Genomic DNA, 17,182 nt, shown 5'->3' with positions numbered 1-17,182 from the left:
ACCAGCCATAACAGTATCCCCCCTGCACCACTAAAAGCAACAAGATGTCGAATGGTGTGAACGGTTTTTGTTTTGTTTTGTTTTGGTCCCTTGACCCAACTCAGATAGCAGAAGTATTTTTTAGTTGCTCTTAAAAAGCATCAGATTACAGACAACAGTTCAAAAACCTTCAGGCCAGCAGAAAAGTTTCATTCTGAAGAACTGCTTACTGGAACTTCACCCAGTAACTGCCTTTTAAGAGCCCTGGAACAGATTTTATATATTAAGTGAGGTAGAATAAAACTTGCTTTATTCCCAACTGCTATTTCAAAAGCTATGGAAATACCAGAAACTAATTCCTGTTGTTAAACATTGCCTTGATCACAGAACTATGAAGGTGCTTTCAGTTGGGCTGCCGTATGTACTGCTATCTCCCAGCAATCTCGGAAAAGGTTGCTGCTTAAATTGTTGTGATTTTAAGGCCTGATCCATCCCACACTGAAATCAGTAGAAAGATTTATGTTGACTTCATTGGAAGTTGGATTAGCTCCTTAATCTCTTTGGCAATAAAAATATATATATAATTTTGTGGCCAGAATACCAGCTCCTGGTCAGGAATGGATGAGAGTCGCACAACATAACCCATACAAGAAAAAAATATTTTCTAGACAACAAAGTGTGCTGTTGATGGATCTTTGCAGCATAGTAATGAATGGTTGCTTTGGGTTGTTGTTTTGTGGGGGAAATATACCCTTGAAATCCATGTCAACTGTAGTTTTACTCCCAGATTGCAAGTAAAAAGAGAATGTTCAGGCAGAAATTAATCTAACTGAGTTATATTTTGCTTATTTAGTTAGCCTTGATCAAAATCAATGTAACCATAAATAAAAATATATAAAGCCAAATCTAAATTCCTAAACAGACCCTACAGATTTGATCAGAACATTTACACTTAATATTTTGCATTTTTATAGTATCTTTTATCTGCAAATCTCAAAAGACTTTTACTAATATTAATTAAGATTTATAGCACTACCCTAACATCAGTAAACATAATTAGCCCCATTTTATAGATGAGAAAACTGAGGCACGGAGAGGCAATGCAAGTTGCCCGAGGTTGGTCAGTCAGTCAGTGGCACAGCCATTCTTAACTCCTTTTCTCACCACTTAGAATATGCTCCACTTCCACCTTTACAAAGTCATGATACAAAAGTAAGGTGAGTAAGGTGTTCGCAGTCATAATAACATATCCCAGTGTGACATAAAAGCATATAACATTACCAAATCAGAATCACCATCAGCATCTCCAGCTCAGAGTGAGATTTATACATTATCCACAACTCTCAGGGGCAGCTCCAGGCCCCAGCACACCAAGCGTGTGCTTGAGGCGGCAAGCCGCAGGGGGCGCTCTGCCGGCGCCGCGAGGGCGGTAGGCAGGCTGCCTCTGGTGGCTTGCCTGCAGGAGGTCCGCCAAAGCCACGGGACCAGCAGACCCTCCGCAGGCAAACCTCCGGAGGCAGCCTGCCTGCCGTTCTTGGGGCGGCAAAATCCGTAGAGCCGCCCCTGACAACTCTGAGAAGTGAAGTGAAGCATCTGTCTGAGTTTCTGCTTTTTTGTCAAATTTACACCGTTTCAGAAAATTATTCCACTTCTGGGTGGGACTGTGTTGTTATCTCTGCTACAGAACATTTCTGATATCTGCAGTCAGAATAATGTGTTGCAGTGCAGTTGACTCTATCCATCATGCATGTTTGACTCTTGTAGGTTAAAAGATACAAGATCAGATTTGGCTCCCAGTTACGAGTCCAACCCTAATGTATTCAGTGTGGCTACTGATCCATCTGAGACTCTGTTCTTCATCTGCAAAGTGAGGCTAACAGTACTTCCCTACCTCCCATGAAGTGATGGGGACTACAGAAGTAGTACCAAAATTAGCACACTAAAGTAGGGTGTAAAACAAGCTGTGGCGAATATTGTACTCTTGCCGCACAGTCAGTCACTTCTGTTAGTCTCTTGAAAAGTTGTGAGCAAAAGTGCTCTTTCTCTCCACTACAGGACCTATTCATCTCCAAGAAAGAATGCAGTGAGTGTGAAATGCAGTAATGAGTAAAAATAAGATTCTTATGAAAGACATTTACATGTGTGCACTGCTCTCTAATGAAGAGAATCAGAATTGCTCACATGTGTATCATAGGCCCTATATGGCAACAAATATAGGAGATTCATGTCAATGGAATTGCAGTTGTTTACGTTGAAGTTGGCTTCTGGCCTTTTGCTTCCTTCAGCCAGGCCACAAAGTGTTTCAGATGCCAGCAAGCTTGTTGCTTGCTGGGGGAATGGGATGTATTACTCTGGCCAGTTAAGAAAGGGTGCTGATGTGCTACACAGGAAGCTCTCTCCAGTCCTTTTTCAGAAGGATGGCTATTATGCTATGGAGCCTTGCAGAAAGGGGAGGCTACAAGGCGGAAAGGGGATGGTTCTCAGGACTGTGTCAGAGACTCAGTACCCTTCAATGGTGAAAAACACACACACTGCTAGATTAACAGGAAACACACTTTATAAATGCTATTGCTGTGTCTTAAGGGCCTGATCCCAAACCCATTTATATCAATGGAATACCCCCCCAGACATCAGTGGGTTGTGGATCAGGCCTTAAGGACTTAATTTCATTCTCATCTCCCACTTAAGTAACAGGCATACCTCTCTCCCAGCCAGTGGAAGCATTAGACCCTAAATATTTTGCCCTCTAATACTACTATCCTTTGTGGGCAGATATGAGTGACTTTTCCCAGTGAATAAATCACTTTTATTTCTGACTATCCACAACTGTCAAGCCATAACCTGAAAAGCTGAGAAGATTTGCTTGATTTGTCTGCCCAGCTTAAATCATTCTAGAAAATCTTTATTTATAATTAAAACAAACAAACAAACCAACTTTCCGTTGAAACCGTTGGGGGAGAAAGCAAAAGGGGGGTATGTGATCTGCACCGAAAGCTTTTTATTTTTTTTATTTTTGCCCTGCCTGTTTAATGCAGTGGTTCTCAAACTTTTGTACTGGTGACTCCTTTCACATAGCAAGCTTCTGTGTGGGACTCCCCTAATACATTAAAAACACTTTTTTACATATTTAACACCATTATAAATGCTGGAGGCAAAGCGGGGTTTGGTGTGGAGGCTGACAGCTCACAACCCCCCAGGTAAGAAACACATGACCCCCTGAGGGGTCCCAACCCCCAGTTTGAGAACCCCTGTATCAATGTAACTGCCCATTTCTGTTTCCACCTTGGTAGAGTTATGTGCTCCATGTGAAACTTTTAACAAATCAGCCCATTTTCCTTCTCCCACTGCTTTAAATTCAGTCCATATGGCTTTAAATGTCCTTTCATAGGATTAGCATGGAAAAAGGAAGTGGGCTCATGCTCTGTATAGGGGTAGTGTGTAGTGCTGTGTAGGAGTGCAGTGTAGTGGGAGAGCACTTCCAGTTTGCATATGTTGCTTCTATTAATTCTTAGAACTCGAGCTTCCTAATTATTCAGGTTAGAGACCATTGGCAGGCTTTTCTGCGTTAGCTAACAGTGATGTACAGTGCAGAGACACAGCAGGATAAATCATTCCCTTATCCTCAGAATGTCCAGGAAGTTTTTGATGCAATTGTTGGCTGTGCCACTGAGCAGGATGTGAAGAGGATGTGTCCCGCTGAATGGGAGAGGGAGAGAGAGATCAATTCTTTATAAAATCTCAAAAGAAAACATCAAGACTAAGTAACAAAGATTTCCCAGTGTGGTGCAGGTTAATTGGCAATTATCTGCTTGATGGGGAGGTGGGGGACTGACATGACAGGAGGTGGCTGCAGATTTAGAATGAAGTAAGTACTCTCTACACCTAGGACTGGAACAGTTGAGGTGTTGCATTAGCAGAGCTGTGTGGGGAAAAAAGATTGAATAGCTTAGGGTGCCGCAGATCAAGACTGAGGTACGCTGGCAGAGAAGTGTATGTGGTCCCAGGTCTGGAATAGCAAGGAATTCAGCAGGTCTGGGTTGAGATACATTGATGGAGTTGTGTGATGGATCTAGGAGTGGAATTATGGGAGCTGCTGCACATCAGGATTCTAGTGCAATGGTTGAGTTTCCTGCATAAACTCGCTCAGGGTATGGCTACACTTGCAGCTGTACAGCGCTGCCGCGGGAGCACTCCTACAGCAGCGCTTTGAAGTGCGAGTGTGGTCACAGCACCACCGCTGGGGGAGAGCTCTCCCAGCGCTGCAGGTACTCCACCTCCCCATGGGGATTAGCTTGCAGCGGGCACTGTTTACACTGGCGCTTTACAGCGCTGTAACTTGCTGCACTCAGGGGGGTGTTTTTTCACACCTCTGAGCAAGAAAGTTGCAGTGCTGTAAAGCGCCAGTGTAGCCAAGGCCTCAGTGCCTGCTAACATTATGATAGGCTCTAAACAGTACTCACACCCTTCACTTCTAGTTGCACCAAACTCTCACTCAATTTGGCTCAGTTTTGTTATAGACAAAGGAAGAACTGTGAAGTGATACACAAAGCAGATTGCAGGTTCTGATCACCACTATATAAATTGCTTTTGGTATTGACACAACTAGTCATTTTACATCAGTGCTCTTGTAAAGAAAGTGAAACGTTTTTAGAAACATGCTTAACCAGAGAGAGAGAGAGAAGAGACTGTGTATGTGTGAGAGCAAGAGAGAGAGAAGTGTTTCCAATCGAACTTTCTATTTGGGTCATTTGTAGAAATGCAAATAAATGCTTTTATGGGCAAGTTTTTCAAAATCAGCTTCCAAGAGTAATCTTACGTGCCCACGCACAAAAAATCTAAACTTCTGCATTCAAAACTGCCTGCTGTCAGATGCCCAAATGAGATCATTAATGGCCTCGTTTTCAGAGGTGCTGAGAATCTTCAGTTCCCATTCACCTCAGCTGGGCTTGGCAATTATGCTCAGCAATCCTAAAAATCAGGTCATTGCATCCAACAATCTGATTACAACTATGCAAGTTCAGCCTGTGGGTACACAATCTCATTTTTGCATATACAGTTTTAGGGTATGTCTACACAGCTAAATAAATAAAAGACCCACAGCAGTGAGGATCAGAGCCTGGTTCAACTGACTTGGACTTGCGCTGCGGGGCTAAACATAGCAGAGTAAATGCTAAGGCAAGAGCCTGGGCTCTGAAACCCAGCAAGGGGGGAGGGCTTTGGAGCCCAAGCCTAAACATCTTCACTGCTGTTTTTGGCCTTGAAATGCAAGCCAGTTGGTTGACCCAAACTCTGAAACTCACCAAGGCCACGTCCACACTACAGAGTACAATCGAAAGTAATAAAATTGATTTTATAAAACAGGTTTTATAAAATCGATTTTACACGTCCACACTAGGGCACATTACTTCGGTGCTGTGCGTCCATGGTCCCAGGCTACCATCGATTTCCAGAGCGGTGCACTCTGGGTAGCTCAGTAAAAGAATGGGACCAATAACTTCGATTTCCGTCCACACTAACCCTAAATCAATATAGTAATATCGATTTTACGGTTACTCCTCTCGTTGAGCAGGAGTACAGAAATCGATTTTAAGACCCCTTAAAATCGATTTTAAGTGCCTTGTAGTGTGGACGGGTACAGCGTTAAATCGATTTAACGCTGTTTAAATTGATTTAACACTGTAGTGTGGACCAGGCCCAACTGTGGGATAATTTTTTTACTGTGTAGACCTATCTTTAAAGGCTTCTTTAGACTCTCCAAAGCTTTTATTGTAATTTTACAAGAAAATAATTTTACAAACTCTTTGTTTCCAGCATTTACAGGCTGCAAACAGTATCTGCATTTGCTCCCTAAAGCCCAGCTGCTCTGCTTCTGCCAATCAACAGCACTAATTGGTTCCACAGACCTTCTGAGCGCTGTGGCTGAATGAGCAGCATGCATTGCATTCCTCAGTCACCACTACAAACAGAAATCGGTGCTTTCAATATTTCCATCCATCCCTGAATGGTGGAGTATTCCGCTGCCCCTGCGATTTCACTTGCAACAGGCCTGTTCTCTGCTCTCCCCAGGTGTGCTGTCTCTGCCTGCCTACTTCAGCCCCTACAATGATGGCTCCATAAGCAGTGATGGACGGGCCGATGCTTATGCCCAGCTGGAGCTCCGAACCTTGGAACAGTCTCTCTTGGCAACTTGCGTTGGAAGCATCTCAGAACTAAGTGAGTTTCAGCTGTAACTGATCGTTTGTTTAAACAAAATATGAGGCCTGCTGCTATTGAAGTCAATGGCAGTTTTGTCATTGGCTTGAGCATGAGCGGCATTGGTTCCATGTTATGTAAAATGTAATTGTTTCAGGGTGCTGTTTGTGGAAATCAGATTATGCCATTAGGATGTTTTATGCTTAATTTATGCATAAAATGTCCCTCTTCTAGCATTTTATTCTTTGTCTTAGTGAATTCAGTGCTGGTGAAAGATCTGTTTCTAGCTATGTGGGTGCTTAAATGGTTTTCATCAGCCTAATGTCAGAGCACCAGATTAACAGCAGTTACTCAAATGGCCACAAGTTCACTTTCTAGTTGTTGTACACTAGTAGATGCTTCAGGGGAAAGTTTTTTGTTTTAATTGAAAATATAAAAATGGGGAGAAGGAAAATCCTGAGACTGCTTCTGATATAATCAATTTGGTAAATCTCTTTTTTGTGAACAAACTCCAGATTTTGGGCCTAAACTACTTGACAGTGCCGCTTTAAAATAAACCAAAATGATTTGTGTTTTCCTGGCCTGGTTTTCCTTGCAAAATTTCTGCTGGCACCACTGTCCCAGTCCCCGTCAACTGAAAGCTAATGAATATCAGGGGCTGGCCAGGCCCAGAGCTTGTGGTTTCACCATTTATTTTGCAACTTGCCTTAATTTGAGGTTTTTCAAATTCTTTTAACACACCTCTATTTATGCTGGAACACAAGGGAGCATTTGTAGCATGGACCCATGACTGAATGCAGCTTCCTCTCCCTCTTTCCTAATCCCTGCTTTGGCCAGCTTAGTCATTATGTCTAGTGAATGGATGTCCTGATATAGTCACCTTCTGATTTTAAAATATGGTCTGGAGGTTGCCAAAGAAGTAGGGAGTGGGATGTTATTCTTTGCTGAAAATCTGAATTCCACATGCATTTCTTTTCTGATCATGTGGGAGTCCGGATTAGCACCAAAGCTAGAAGATGCATAGGACTCTTGTAAGAATGTTTGGGTCTTAGGGAAAGATTCAGGAGCTGCAGAAATGGAAAGGCAGGGACATTGGGAGGTTTTTTCCTCTCTGGAGTCTACTTGTAAAATGAATTTACTATGCGACGAATGAGTGCACAGCTTCACGTTGCAAAGTAAGGTTTTAACACCCCATCGATCTGACTCACTAATAACTGCATAATGCTCAGACATACAGTAGCCATGTGTTTCCCCAGCATGTGTAATATCAATCCCTAAAGTGTTCAGCTGGAGGCATTGTAGTAAACTTGGTCTTTCTGCTGTTAGACCTAAGTGGATTAGCCTAAGAACATCCTAAGAACTGCACTGGGAGTTGGGGTGGGGGTGAATTCACATTTTGTGTGGCTAAGTTCACGGCGCCATCTCAGACCCAGCTTGGTGTTGGTGGCTATTTCAATTCCGTCCTTTCCCAGTATTGTAACCATAGAACACAATGGAGGAACATTTCCTGTGAGGATTCTAGAGGACTGTAGAACATAAAGCAACACAAGATTCCCAGGGAAAAAATAATCTTGTGCATATATATATAGTATTCTATAGTAGTGGTTCAGACTAGTGCTACAGGAATACCACTACTGTAAATTGTAACATTTGAGGCCTTTACTGTCAGGCTACTGTAGTGTTTGTAATGTGGTGTGTGCTATGTGTAAAGCAAGTGTCAAATGAAGAACACTCAGGATTTATATAGCCAAAGGTGCTCTCTGCAGGTGCTAACCCACCACAGCTTCCTGTTCTGAGGGGGAAGGGTTAGTATCTTCTTAGTAGCAGCTGTGTAACATAGACTTTCCCCCTCTCCATTGCCTGGTGAGGGAGTCTTCCAATTATTGACACAGGAAGGTTGATAACGGTTCAGAATCCCCAAGAACTGAGCAGCTCGGACGGAACTGGATGCTTTCTCCTTGGGTTTAGACCTCTATCAGCATCAGAGAAAGACTTCCAGCAAGGTCTGTGAAAATCAGATAGATAGAAATATGACTGATCCTTTAATAAGGGAGATGGATGTTGTTACTCCTTGGAAGCGATCTTCCGCTATAGAACAGTGAGAAGGATAAGAGAAGCAGACACGAACAAGAAGGGACTTCCAGCTAGGACTTTCCCTCTTTCTGTCATAAGAACCTGGGCAGAAAGTTGGGACTTGAGGGCTAGTTAGGTGGGATCAGACGGCTCCAATGTAGGGAACTGATCTGACCTCAGCTCCAATGTAGGGAACTGATCTGGCCTCACAACATGTAGAGGACAGGGAGAACCAAAACAAGCAACCTACATGGACGCTGCCTCTGTCCCCTTGCATAAATTATGTTCCCAACCCAGTGCTGACGTCGGATCTTACAAATGTATTTCATTAGCCAGAGGCAGGCAAGAAACCCATGGATGTCGCTTCAGAAGAAAAGAAACAGCATTAAAATAGCAAAGAAAAATAATGCAACATCATCACACCGATTTCTGATGACGGGCAAGTTTAGCAACTTAGATAATAGTTTAATTCTACCATTGTCTAATGGCTAGGAATTTAAAAGGAAATTAAATTTCCATTGCAATAAACCAGTTGTTCTCAACCTATTTACCACTGTGGGCTGCATATTTGGCCCACAATGTGTTATGTGGGCTGCATCCAATACTACCGGTGTGGCCCTGAGGGTGTCACATGGGCCGCAGCTCTGTGCTAATTGGGCCGCAGGTTGAGAACCACTGCAATAAACTAGAAAATGGCAGCTCCAGGACCTGCCTATTGGCTTAGTGGGTAAATAATAATTACACACAAAGAAGGCTTTCTCAGTTGCCAGTGATTTTATTTAGCTGAGAAAAAAGCAGATGGGTCTGGATGAACATTCAGAAATGCTTTTTCCTATCCCCTTTTGTGCAGGTGACTTGGTATCGCGAGCAATGCACCACATGCAATGTTTGACCACCCTCCACCCCGGCATGAGCCCTATTCGGCAAACCAGGCAACAGCAGCCTATTACCTGGTCCCCTGATGCCCTCCATACCCTCTACTACTTCCTACGCTGTCCTCAGATGGAGTCCATGGAGAACCCCAACCTGGATCCGCCAAGGATGACCCTGAACAATGAACGGTAGGGAAGTCTGTTAACTGTTAGCAGTAAGGAAGTCAGGCCAAGGCCTCCTTTTGCAGAATAGCTCAGGGCTTACGTGCAGTGCAGTGCAGTTTGCAGGAGGCTATCTATCAGGCATCAGTTATTCCTGCTGCCCTGCCAGCATGTGTCAGTAGCCTTGCCAAGTTTACAAAGTGTTAGAATTGGAGCCGGGGAGCAAGCTGCTTTCTCAGACAGTCTTTTCCTAGCAAGACATAAACTGTATATCGCCATCAAGGCTTGTCTATGGACATTGCCAGGAGTGCATGTGGCTGCCTAAAGCAGTAAAGACCTTACCAAAGAAAATGTTACCTTCTCAATACCACTGATTAATGATTGTCATTATTCTTGGGAATAGGAAGGTTGATTGCAGTGGAGAGCCTGAGAGGGATTTATGACCACCCTTCTGGGGGCTTATTTCAGTTGCTGCTACGTGTCTAGTACGTGGAAAACTTACACAAGAAGCCAATACCCAAATAAAAACAAAAGGGCCACCCTTACTCATGCCAAGCAGTACCTGACTCTGCAAGTAGTCTTATTATTAGACATGGTTGGAAATTTTCCAATGGAATATTTTTTAATTAGAAAATTTTGTCTAAATTGGAACGTTCTGTGGGCATGTATTGATTTTTGACTAAATTCTGACAGAAACCACGCAGGTTTCTGACACAGCCCTGCCTGGCAGCCAGGTTTCAAAACCTGCCTGGGTTCCTGCTGACTCACCCACCCAGCTCCTCAGCAGCCCACCTGGCAGGCTGATGGGGAGCCTGGGAGTCCAGCTCCTAGACTTGAAGTTCTTTGCCAGCCTGGACCTGTAGGGCTTCCTGTGTTCCTGGTTCCCAGGGTCCCTGGTTTTGGGGCAGCCCACCAGTTGGATTGCTCCTGGGCTAGGGCTTCCAGTCTCCCAGCTCTTGAGCAAAACAAAACTTTGGTATTCACATTCCACAAACAATGTTGAAATTTCATTTTTGTTCTGTTTTAGAAGTATTATATTTTTAAATTTCTGAATGTCCTATGGAATGGGAATTCCAGTTTCTGGCCAGCTGTACCCAGGACATGTTAATGTGGCTTCTACTGTGTGGTTCATTGTCAGCCTGGCAGAAAGTCAGGCACACAGCATCTCCCTTTGCCCGCTTTGAGAGCAATCTGTGGCTGAGAAGCATCCTAGGCTTGCAATGTGTTAGGCCTGGTCCACACTACGCTGTTAAATCGATTTTAACAGCGTTAAATCGATTTAACGCTGTACCCGTCCACACCACAATGCACTTTAAATCGATTTAAAGGGCTCTTTAAATCTATTTCTGTACTCCTCCCCAACGAGAGGAGTAACGCTAAAATCGATATTAGCATATCGATTTAGGGTTAGTGTGGCCGCAAATCGAAGTTATTGGCCTCCGGGCGGTATCCCACAGTGCACCAGTGGCCGCTCTGGACAGGTAACTGAACTCTAATGCACTGGCCAGGTATACAGGAAAAACCCCGCGAACTTTTGAATTGCATTTCCTGTTTGGCCAGCATGGAGCGCTCATCAGCACAGGTGACCATGCAGAGCTCATCAGCACAGGTAACAATACAGTCTCCTGAGAATAGAAAAAGAGCACCAGCATGGACCGCACGAGAGGTACTGGATCTTATTGCTATATGGGGAGAGGATTCAGTGCTATCAGAACTGTGTTCCAAAAGACGAAATGAAAAAACTTTTGAAAAAATTTCCAATACCATGAAGGAGAGAGGCCACACCAGGGACTCAGTGCAGTGCAGAGTGAAAGTGAAGGAGCTCAGACAAGCCTACCAGAAAACCAAAGCAGCAAACGGAAGATCCGGATCAGGGCCAAAAACATGCCACTTCTACTCTGAGCTGCCTGCAATTTTAGGGGGCTGCGCCACCACTACCCCACCCTTGTCTGTGGATTCCGAGGTGGGGGTTATAACCTCAACCATGGATGAGGATTCAGCGGAGGGGGAAGATGACAAGGAGGAAGAGGAGGAAGAACTTGCAGAGACCAAACAGCACTCCATTCTCCCCAGCAGCCAGGAGCTTTTTGTGACCCAGACGGAATTACCGTCCCTGCCCTCCCAAGCCACTAGCCCAGACAGTGAAGCCATGGAAGCGACCTCTGGTGAGTGTACCTTTTGTAAATATAAAACATGGTTTAAAAGCAAGCGTTTTTTAATGATTGATTTGCTGTGAGGGCTTGGCATGTATTAGCAGGCATTAAAGTTACTGGAACAGTTTGTTAACATGTCTGGGGATGGAGCGGAAATCCTCCAGGGACATCTCCATGAAGCGCTCCTAGAGGTACTCCAAAAGCCTTTGCAGAAGGTTTCTGGGCAAGGCAGCCTTGTTCCGTCCACCATGGTAGGACACTTTACCACGCCATGCATGTAGCAAGTAATCGGGTATCATTGCATGACAAAGCATAGCTGCGTATGGTCCCGGTGATTGCAGGCATTCAAGAAACATCCATTCTTTATCTCGCTCTGTTATCCTCAGCAGAGTGATATTGTTAATGATAACCTGGTTGAAATTAAGGAATTTTATTAAGGGGACAGAGATGGCCATTCCTACTGGGCTGCTTGCCTGTTGCTTAAAAGAAATCCTTCCTTGCAGGTAGCCAAGCGGGGGGAGGGGAGGAGGGTTAATGGCGCTGAGCCTTTTAGTGTTTGACCAGCAGGAATCTTCCCAGCTACCAGCCACGTGGTGGGGGGTGGGCGTGGGAGGAGAAAGGGGAGGTGATTAGCAGTGATCTTCCATTATACCAGCCATGTGGTGGGGGGAGGGGTAAAGCAATTCCAGGGTTAGGGTTAGGGTTTGGCATCTGCTGCTCCTTGTTAAAGAAGCAGCACAGGGAGAAGCTATATGCCTCTTTGTATGGCTTACCATGACTGCATGCAAGTTGAATTGTGATGCCCGGACCTGCGTCTGTGTTGATCTGTTACACCACAGCCGCAGGCACTCAATACTAAAAGAATCCAAATGCAACCTTGTAGTGAAATCACATGTGCTATGTAAGGTGAATAGTGTTGTTCACTGTGAAAGAGTATAACCATTGTTCTGTGAAATGTATCTTTTATAATCCTTCTATCACTATTTTCCCCCACTCATGCAGCTGCAAATTTTTCAAGCCTCCCTACTCCATCCCGAAGGCTAGCTCAGATAAGGCGGAGGAAGAAGAGGACACGAGATGAAATGTTCACAGAAATCATGGCAGTAATCCGCAATGAAAGAGCTCATCTGGGGGAGTGGAAGGACGTGGTAGCAAAGTACAGGAAAGATGCCAGTGAACGTGAGGACAGGAGGGACCAAAGTGAGGATAGGAGAGACGCTCGAGATGAGAGGTGGCGGCAGGAAGTTAAGAGGTGTAGGCAGGAAGATCAGTGGTGGCGGGATGCAACACTGGAGCTGCTGCGTGATCAAACTGACATCCTCCGACGTCTGGTGGATCTTCAGGAGGAGCAGCGGGGTCACAGAGTGCCGCTGCAGCCCATGTTTAACCACCTTCAGTACTCACCATGTTCCATATCTTCCACACCCAGACGTGTAGGAACGCATGGGGGAAGGCTTTGTGCACCAGCCCACTCCACGCCCGTGGACAGTCCAACCAAAAGGCTGTCATTACATTGAAATGTGCTTAATGGCCTTTTCCTTCCCTCCTATCCTCCTCCCAAACCACTCCCGGGATACCTTGTTATTTCTCTTACTGCTTTTATAATTACATGCTTTTTAAATGAAGGGGGAGGGTGGGTTGCTTACAGGGAATGACTTTTAATAAAGAATACATGCTTTTTAAACGATAGTAACTTTATTTCCATAAGCAAGCTGTAATCAAAGGGGGAGGGTGGGTTGCTTACAGGAGGAGTCAATAAAGGGGGGGAGGTTCATGAAGGGGAAACAAACACAGCAGTCACACCGTACCCTGGCCCGTGATGAAACTCGTTTTCAAGGCTTCTCTGATGCGCACCGCTTCCTGGTGTGCTCTTCTAATCGCCCTGGTGTCTGGCTGCGCGTAATCAGCGACCAGGTGATTTGCCTCAGCCTCCCACCCCGCCATAAAGGTCGCCCCCTTACTTTCACGGAGATTGTGGAGCACACAGCAAGCAGCAATAACAAAGGGGACATTGGTTTGGCTGAGGTCTGAGCGAGTGAGTAACGTTCTCTAGCGGGCTTTTAAACGGCCAAATGCACATTCTACCACCATCCTGCACTTCCTCAGCCTGTAGTTGAACAGCTCCTGACCACTGTCCAGGCTGCCTATGTATGGCTTCATGACCCATGGCATCAAGGGGTAGGCTGGGTCACCCAGGATAACGACAGGCATTTCAACATCCCCAACTGTTATTTTCTGGTCTGGGAAGTAAGTCCCTTGCTGCAGCCATTTAAACAGAACAGTGCTTCTGAAGACGCGAGCGTCATGAACCCTTCCTGGCCATCCCACGTGGATGTTGGTGAAACATCCCTTGTGATCCACCAGTGCTTGCAGCACCATTGAAAAGTACCCCTTGCGGTTTATGTACTGGGTGCCCTGGTGCTCCGGTGCCAAGATAGGGATATGGGTTCCATCTGTCGCCCCCCCCCACAGTTAGGGAATCCCATTGCAGCAAAGTCATCCACTATGACCTGCACGTTTCCCAGAGTCACAACCTTTCGTAGCAGCAGCTTAATGATTGCTTTGGCTACTTGCAACACAGCAGCCCCACAGTAGATTTTCCCACTCCAAATTGATTCCTGACTGACCGGTAGCTGTCTGGCGTTGCAAGCTTCCAGAGGGCTATTGCCACTCGCTTCTCCACTGTGAGGGCTGGTCTCATCTTGGTATTATGTCGTTTCAGGGCAGGGGAAAGCAAGTCACAAAGTTCAAAGAAAGTGCTCTTACGCATGAGAAAGTTTCGCAGCCACTGGGAATCGTCCCAAACCTGCAAACCTATGCGGTCCCACCAGTCTGTGCTTGTTTCCCAGGCCCAAAATTGGCGTTCAATGGGTAGAACCTCCCCCATTACCAGCAGGAGCTCCAAAGCGCAGGGGCCTGTGGTTAGGGAGAATTCAGTGTCCATGTCCTCATCACTCTCGTCGCCGCGCTGCCGTAGCTGCCTCCTCCTCTCCTGCGTTTGCAGTTCATGGTTCACCATAGACAGCACGAGAATGCGCGAGTTGTTTACAATGTCCACGATTGCGCTATTGAGCTGAGCAGGGTCCATGCTTGCTGTGCTATGGCGTTTGCTCAGTTCACCCAGGAAAAAAGGCGCGAAATGGCTGTCTGCTGCTTTCAGGAAGGGAGGGGTGAGGCTGTACCCAGAACCACGCGCGACAATGATTTTTGCCCCATCAGGCACTGGGGTCTCAACTCAGAATACCAAGGGTCAGGGAAGACTGCAGGAACTATGGGATAGCTACGGGATAGCTACCCACAGTGCAACGCTCCGGAAAGCGATACTAGGCTCGGACCATGGACGCACACCGCCGAATTAATGTACCTAGTGTGGACGCGCACAATCAACTTTATAATATCTGTTTTATAAAATCAGTTTAAGCTAATTTGAATTTATCCTGTAGTGTAGACCTACCCTCAGATTCCAACTCCCGTGCCAGGTGGCCACATTTTCAAAATGAAAACGCAGGTCACCTGTCAGGCACAGGAGCAGGGGAAGGGATGATACTGCCACGATTTATTAATACTGCTGCCTCTTATTGCAACACCAATGTCCTCTACTGACCCCCGTGTCCCCCTTGTGCTGAGTGGCAACAGACGTCCGGGGCCTTATAGATCAGTTCTCCAGTGGAATAGAAATTGGTGATGTGGAATACAGATATACTCTAAGTGTAAATTTGCTTTATTTGCACACATTCGCCAGTCCTGGGATGAAATGGTCAAATAGCATGCAGGACAATCCTTTTAGGCATCTCATCCCAACCCAGTGCCTGGTTCCCAGGGGGCAACTCTGCCTCAAGAATGTATTCTTATCAGAGCCCAAGGCAGACAGCAAATTCTCCAGCTGCTCGCACGGCTCCCTCTCTCCCCAAGCTGTCTCTGTATTCAACCTTGCATAATCTAAACTAACGACAACCCAGCACAGCTTCCCAAGACTTACGTGTCAGCCTGTCCAAAACTTGCTTGTAGGCTAAGAACTTGGAAGACTGTGTATAACAGCACCACCAAGTGACACGTGCCATAATGATATGATAAAAATAGTTTATTCTACTGTCACTCTCAAGTTCCCATTAATTTAAAAAGAGATGTTTTTAACTTACAATTTTTTCTCACTTAAAAATAATAAAATAACAAATTTAACATCCAATGTCATTTTTAAAAGGTAGCTGAATGTCACTTTAATAACACCAGCAGAGAAAATAATTTATAAATCACAACAAATTGGCCTTTCCTCACACCCACAGACAGCATCCTTCATGACTTTCTCTTCCCTCTGTTTCTCAGTGTGGACATGGAGCAGCCCATTTCATGCATTCACCTCTTCTCATCACCTTCTGGGCTGGTGCCGCTGTCAGGCTCCTCTTTTGCAAGCTTGAGTATTGCTGCTGCTGCCATTGCTGCTAGCCAGGCCTGATGGTGGTACCAGTGCCACTGGCCAAGCCCCGGTGGTGGTGGGCGGTGCCTCTAAGTCTGCTGCAGCTGCTCTCCCCAGGCACTGGTGATAACAGCTTCTGAGCAGAGCCCACAGCAGGATCTGTGGGTGAGGGAGAAGCTGAGCATAAAAATGGCTGTCCCATTTCCTGGTTCCAGGTTTCCAGGACAGAATGCAGAAGTCTTGGAGGGGAAACTTTGTCCAAACAGCAACTGCTATAATTTCAGCCTGGGTATCTTTACTATAGATTTTAAAAAAGGCAAATAAAGAGAGCACAATTATAAATTATAAATCTCTCTTATAGAGAAAGCAGAGTGCACATCTCAGTCTGAAAGATGTCCCCTCTTGAATCCCCTCACAACCCTACCCCTTAGAAGATTGTCAGGGAGGTTCCTGTGCTCATCTGGGCAGACTGTCTGTTACTATGTTCTTGTGTGGTACCAACCCCAATGGGGTCTCATTCTGATTAGCGTGCTATGCTTCTGTATTCCAAAATAATAATTCTCTCTGTACTGATGACTGATCTTCCTCCAGAAGAAACTACAACCTTAAAAAGATCTGTCTGGTGGGAATAGAAGCAACTGGAGAGAACCAGTGTGAGCTTGTGATAGAAATAAGAGGAAATAAGGAATGCAGCAGGTTTCATTTCAAGTTGTTTTATCTAGAAAGATAAAGAAAAAAGTTACATGGTTAAAATAGGGAAGGGAATGCAAATGTAATAACTGCAAAGCTGGCTATATTGTTTGTCCTACCAATCTGAAAAGGTCACATAGAGTTCGTCTACCCTACAGTAGACATACTCAGTGAGAGTAGTTGATTAGAGTTTGATGTGGGTTAAAACATGAATGCTGTCCCAGTTTTCCACTTTTCCTCCACGCCTACATCCATTCTATGATCCCCAGAGCTGGGTTAGAGAATAGAATATCAAAATGTCAATGCAAACTGTATGTCTATTTTATGTTCAAATCAATACTAGATGCTGCATCAGCAGCAGGTTTTTATGGAATATTTCCACCACTTACTTTGGATCAAGACTTAGATGTACAGGAAATTAAAAGTGATAATTTTTTAAAAAAATCAAAAGTTTGGCATTAGAAAAAAATATGAGCCTGAATACACCAGACTGAGCAAATGGCTTCAAACTTTGATGGAACCTGTGTAAATCAAACGGACGGATATACCAACAGCAACCAACTTCCAACCCCACGTGGAATCTGTTCCAGGATATGTTTGTATGTGTGGTACGCCATTGACTCCAATCCCTGTTATTTAACATGGCT

The 17,182-nt window shown here is 45.1% G+C and overlaps 2 protein-coding genes across 3 annotated transcripts in view; both read left to right on the top strand.

Annotated features, from left to right (window-relative positions):
- The window catches only part of ABTB2 (ankyrin repeat and BTB domain containing 2), a 221,828-nt gene that overhangs the window by 147,619 nt on the left and 57,027 nt on the right, over positions 1-17,182 (top strand). The window contains exons 2-3 of one of the 2 annotated variants that reach the window (XM_050955269.1): positions 6,046-6,192; positions 9,095-9,305. In XM_050955269.1, the coding sequence (XP_050811226.1) occupies positions 6,046-6,192; positions 9,095-9,305 (358 nt within the window). The remainder of the gene's footprint in view (positions 1-6,045; positions 6,193-9,094; positions 9,306-17,182) is intronic. The other variant, XM_050955270.1, reaches the window with a different exon arrangement.
- Positions 11,012-14,155, top strand: LOC127052135 (uncharacterized). Its single transcript, XM_050955475.1, has 2 exons — positions 11,012-11,443; positions 12,434-14,155. The coding sequence occupies exons 1-2, from the start codon at positions 11,044-11,046 to the stop codon at positions 12,946-12,948; spliced, it is 915 nt and encodes a 304-aa protein (XP_050811432.1). The 5' UTR covers positions 11,012-11,043; the 3' UTR covers positions 12,949-14,155.

The sequence above is a fragment of the Gopherus flavomarginatus genome, chromosome 5 (assembly GCF_025201925.1).
Source record: "Gopherus flavomarginatus isolate rGopFla2 chromosome 5, rGopFla2.mat.asm, whole genome shotgun sequence".
NCBI lineage: Eukaryota > Metazoa > Chordata > Testudines > Testudinidae > Gopherus > Gopherus flavomarginatus.
This window is presented reverse-complemented; position numbering and strand designations above follow the sequence as displayed.

Excerpts from the sequence above, each read along its gene's own strand:
- LOC127052135 (XM_050955475.1), top strand. The coding sequence starts at position 11,044 with ATGAAGGAGAGAGGCCACACCAGGGACTCAGTGCAGTGCAGAGTGAAA. Across the intron at positions 11,444-12,433 it reads AGCCATGGAAGCGACCTCTG|CTGCAAATTTTTCAAGCCTC; the intron begins GTGAGTGTACCT and ends CCACTCATGCAG.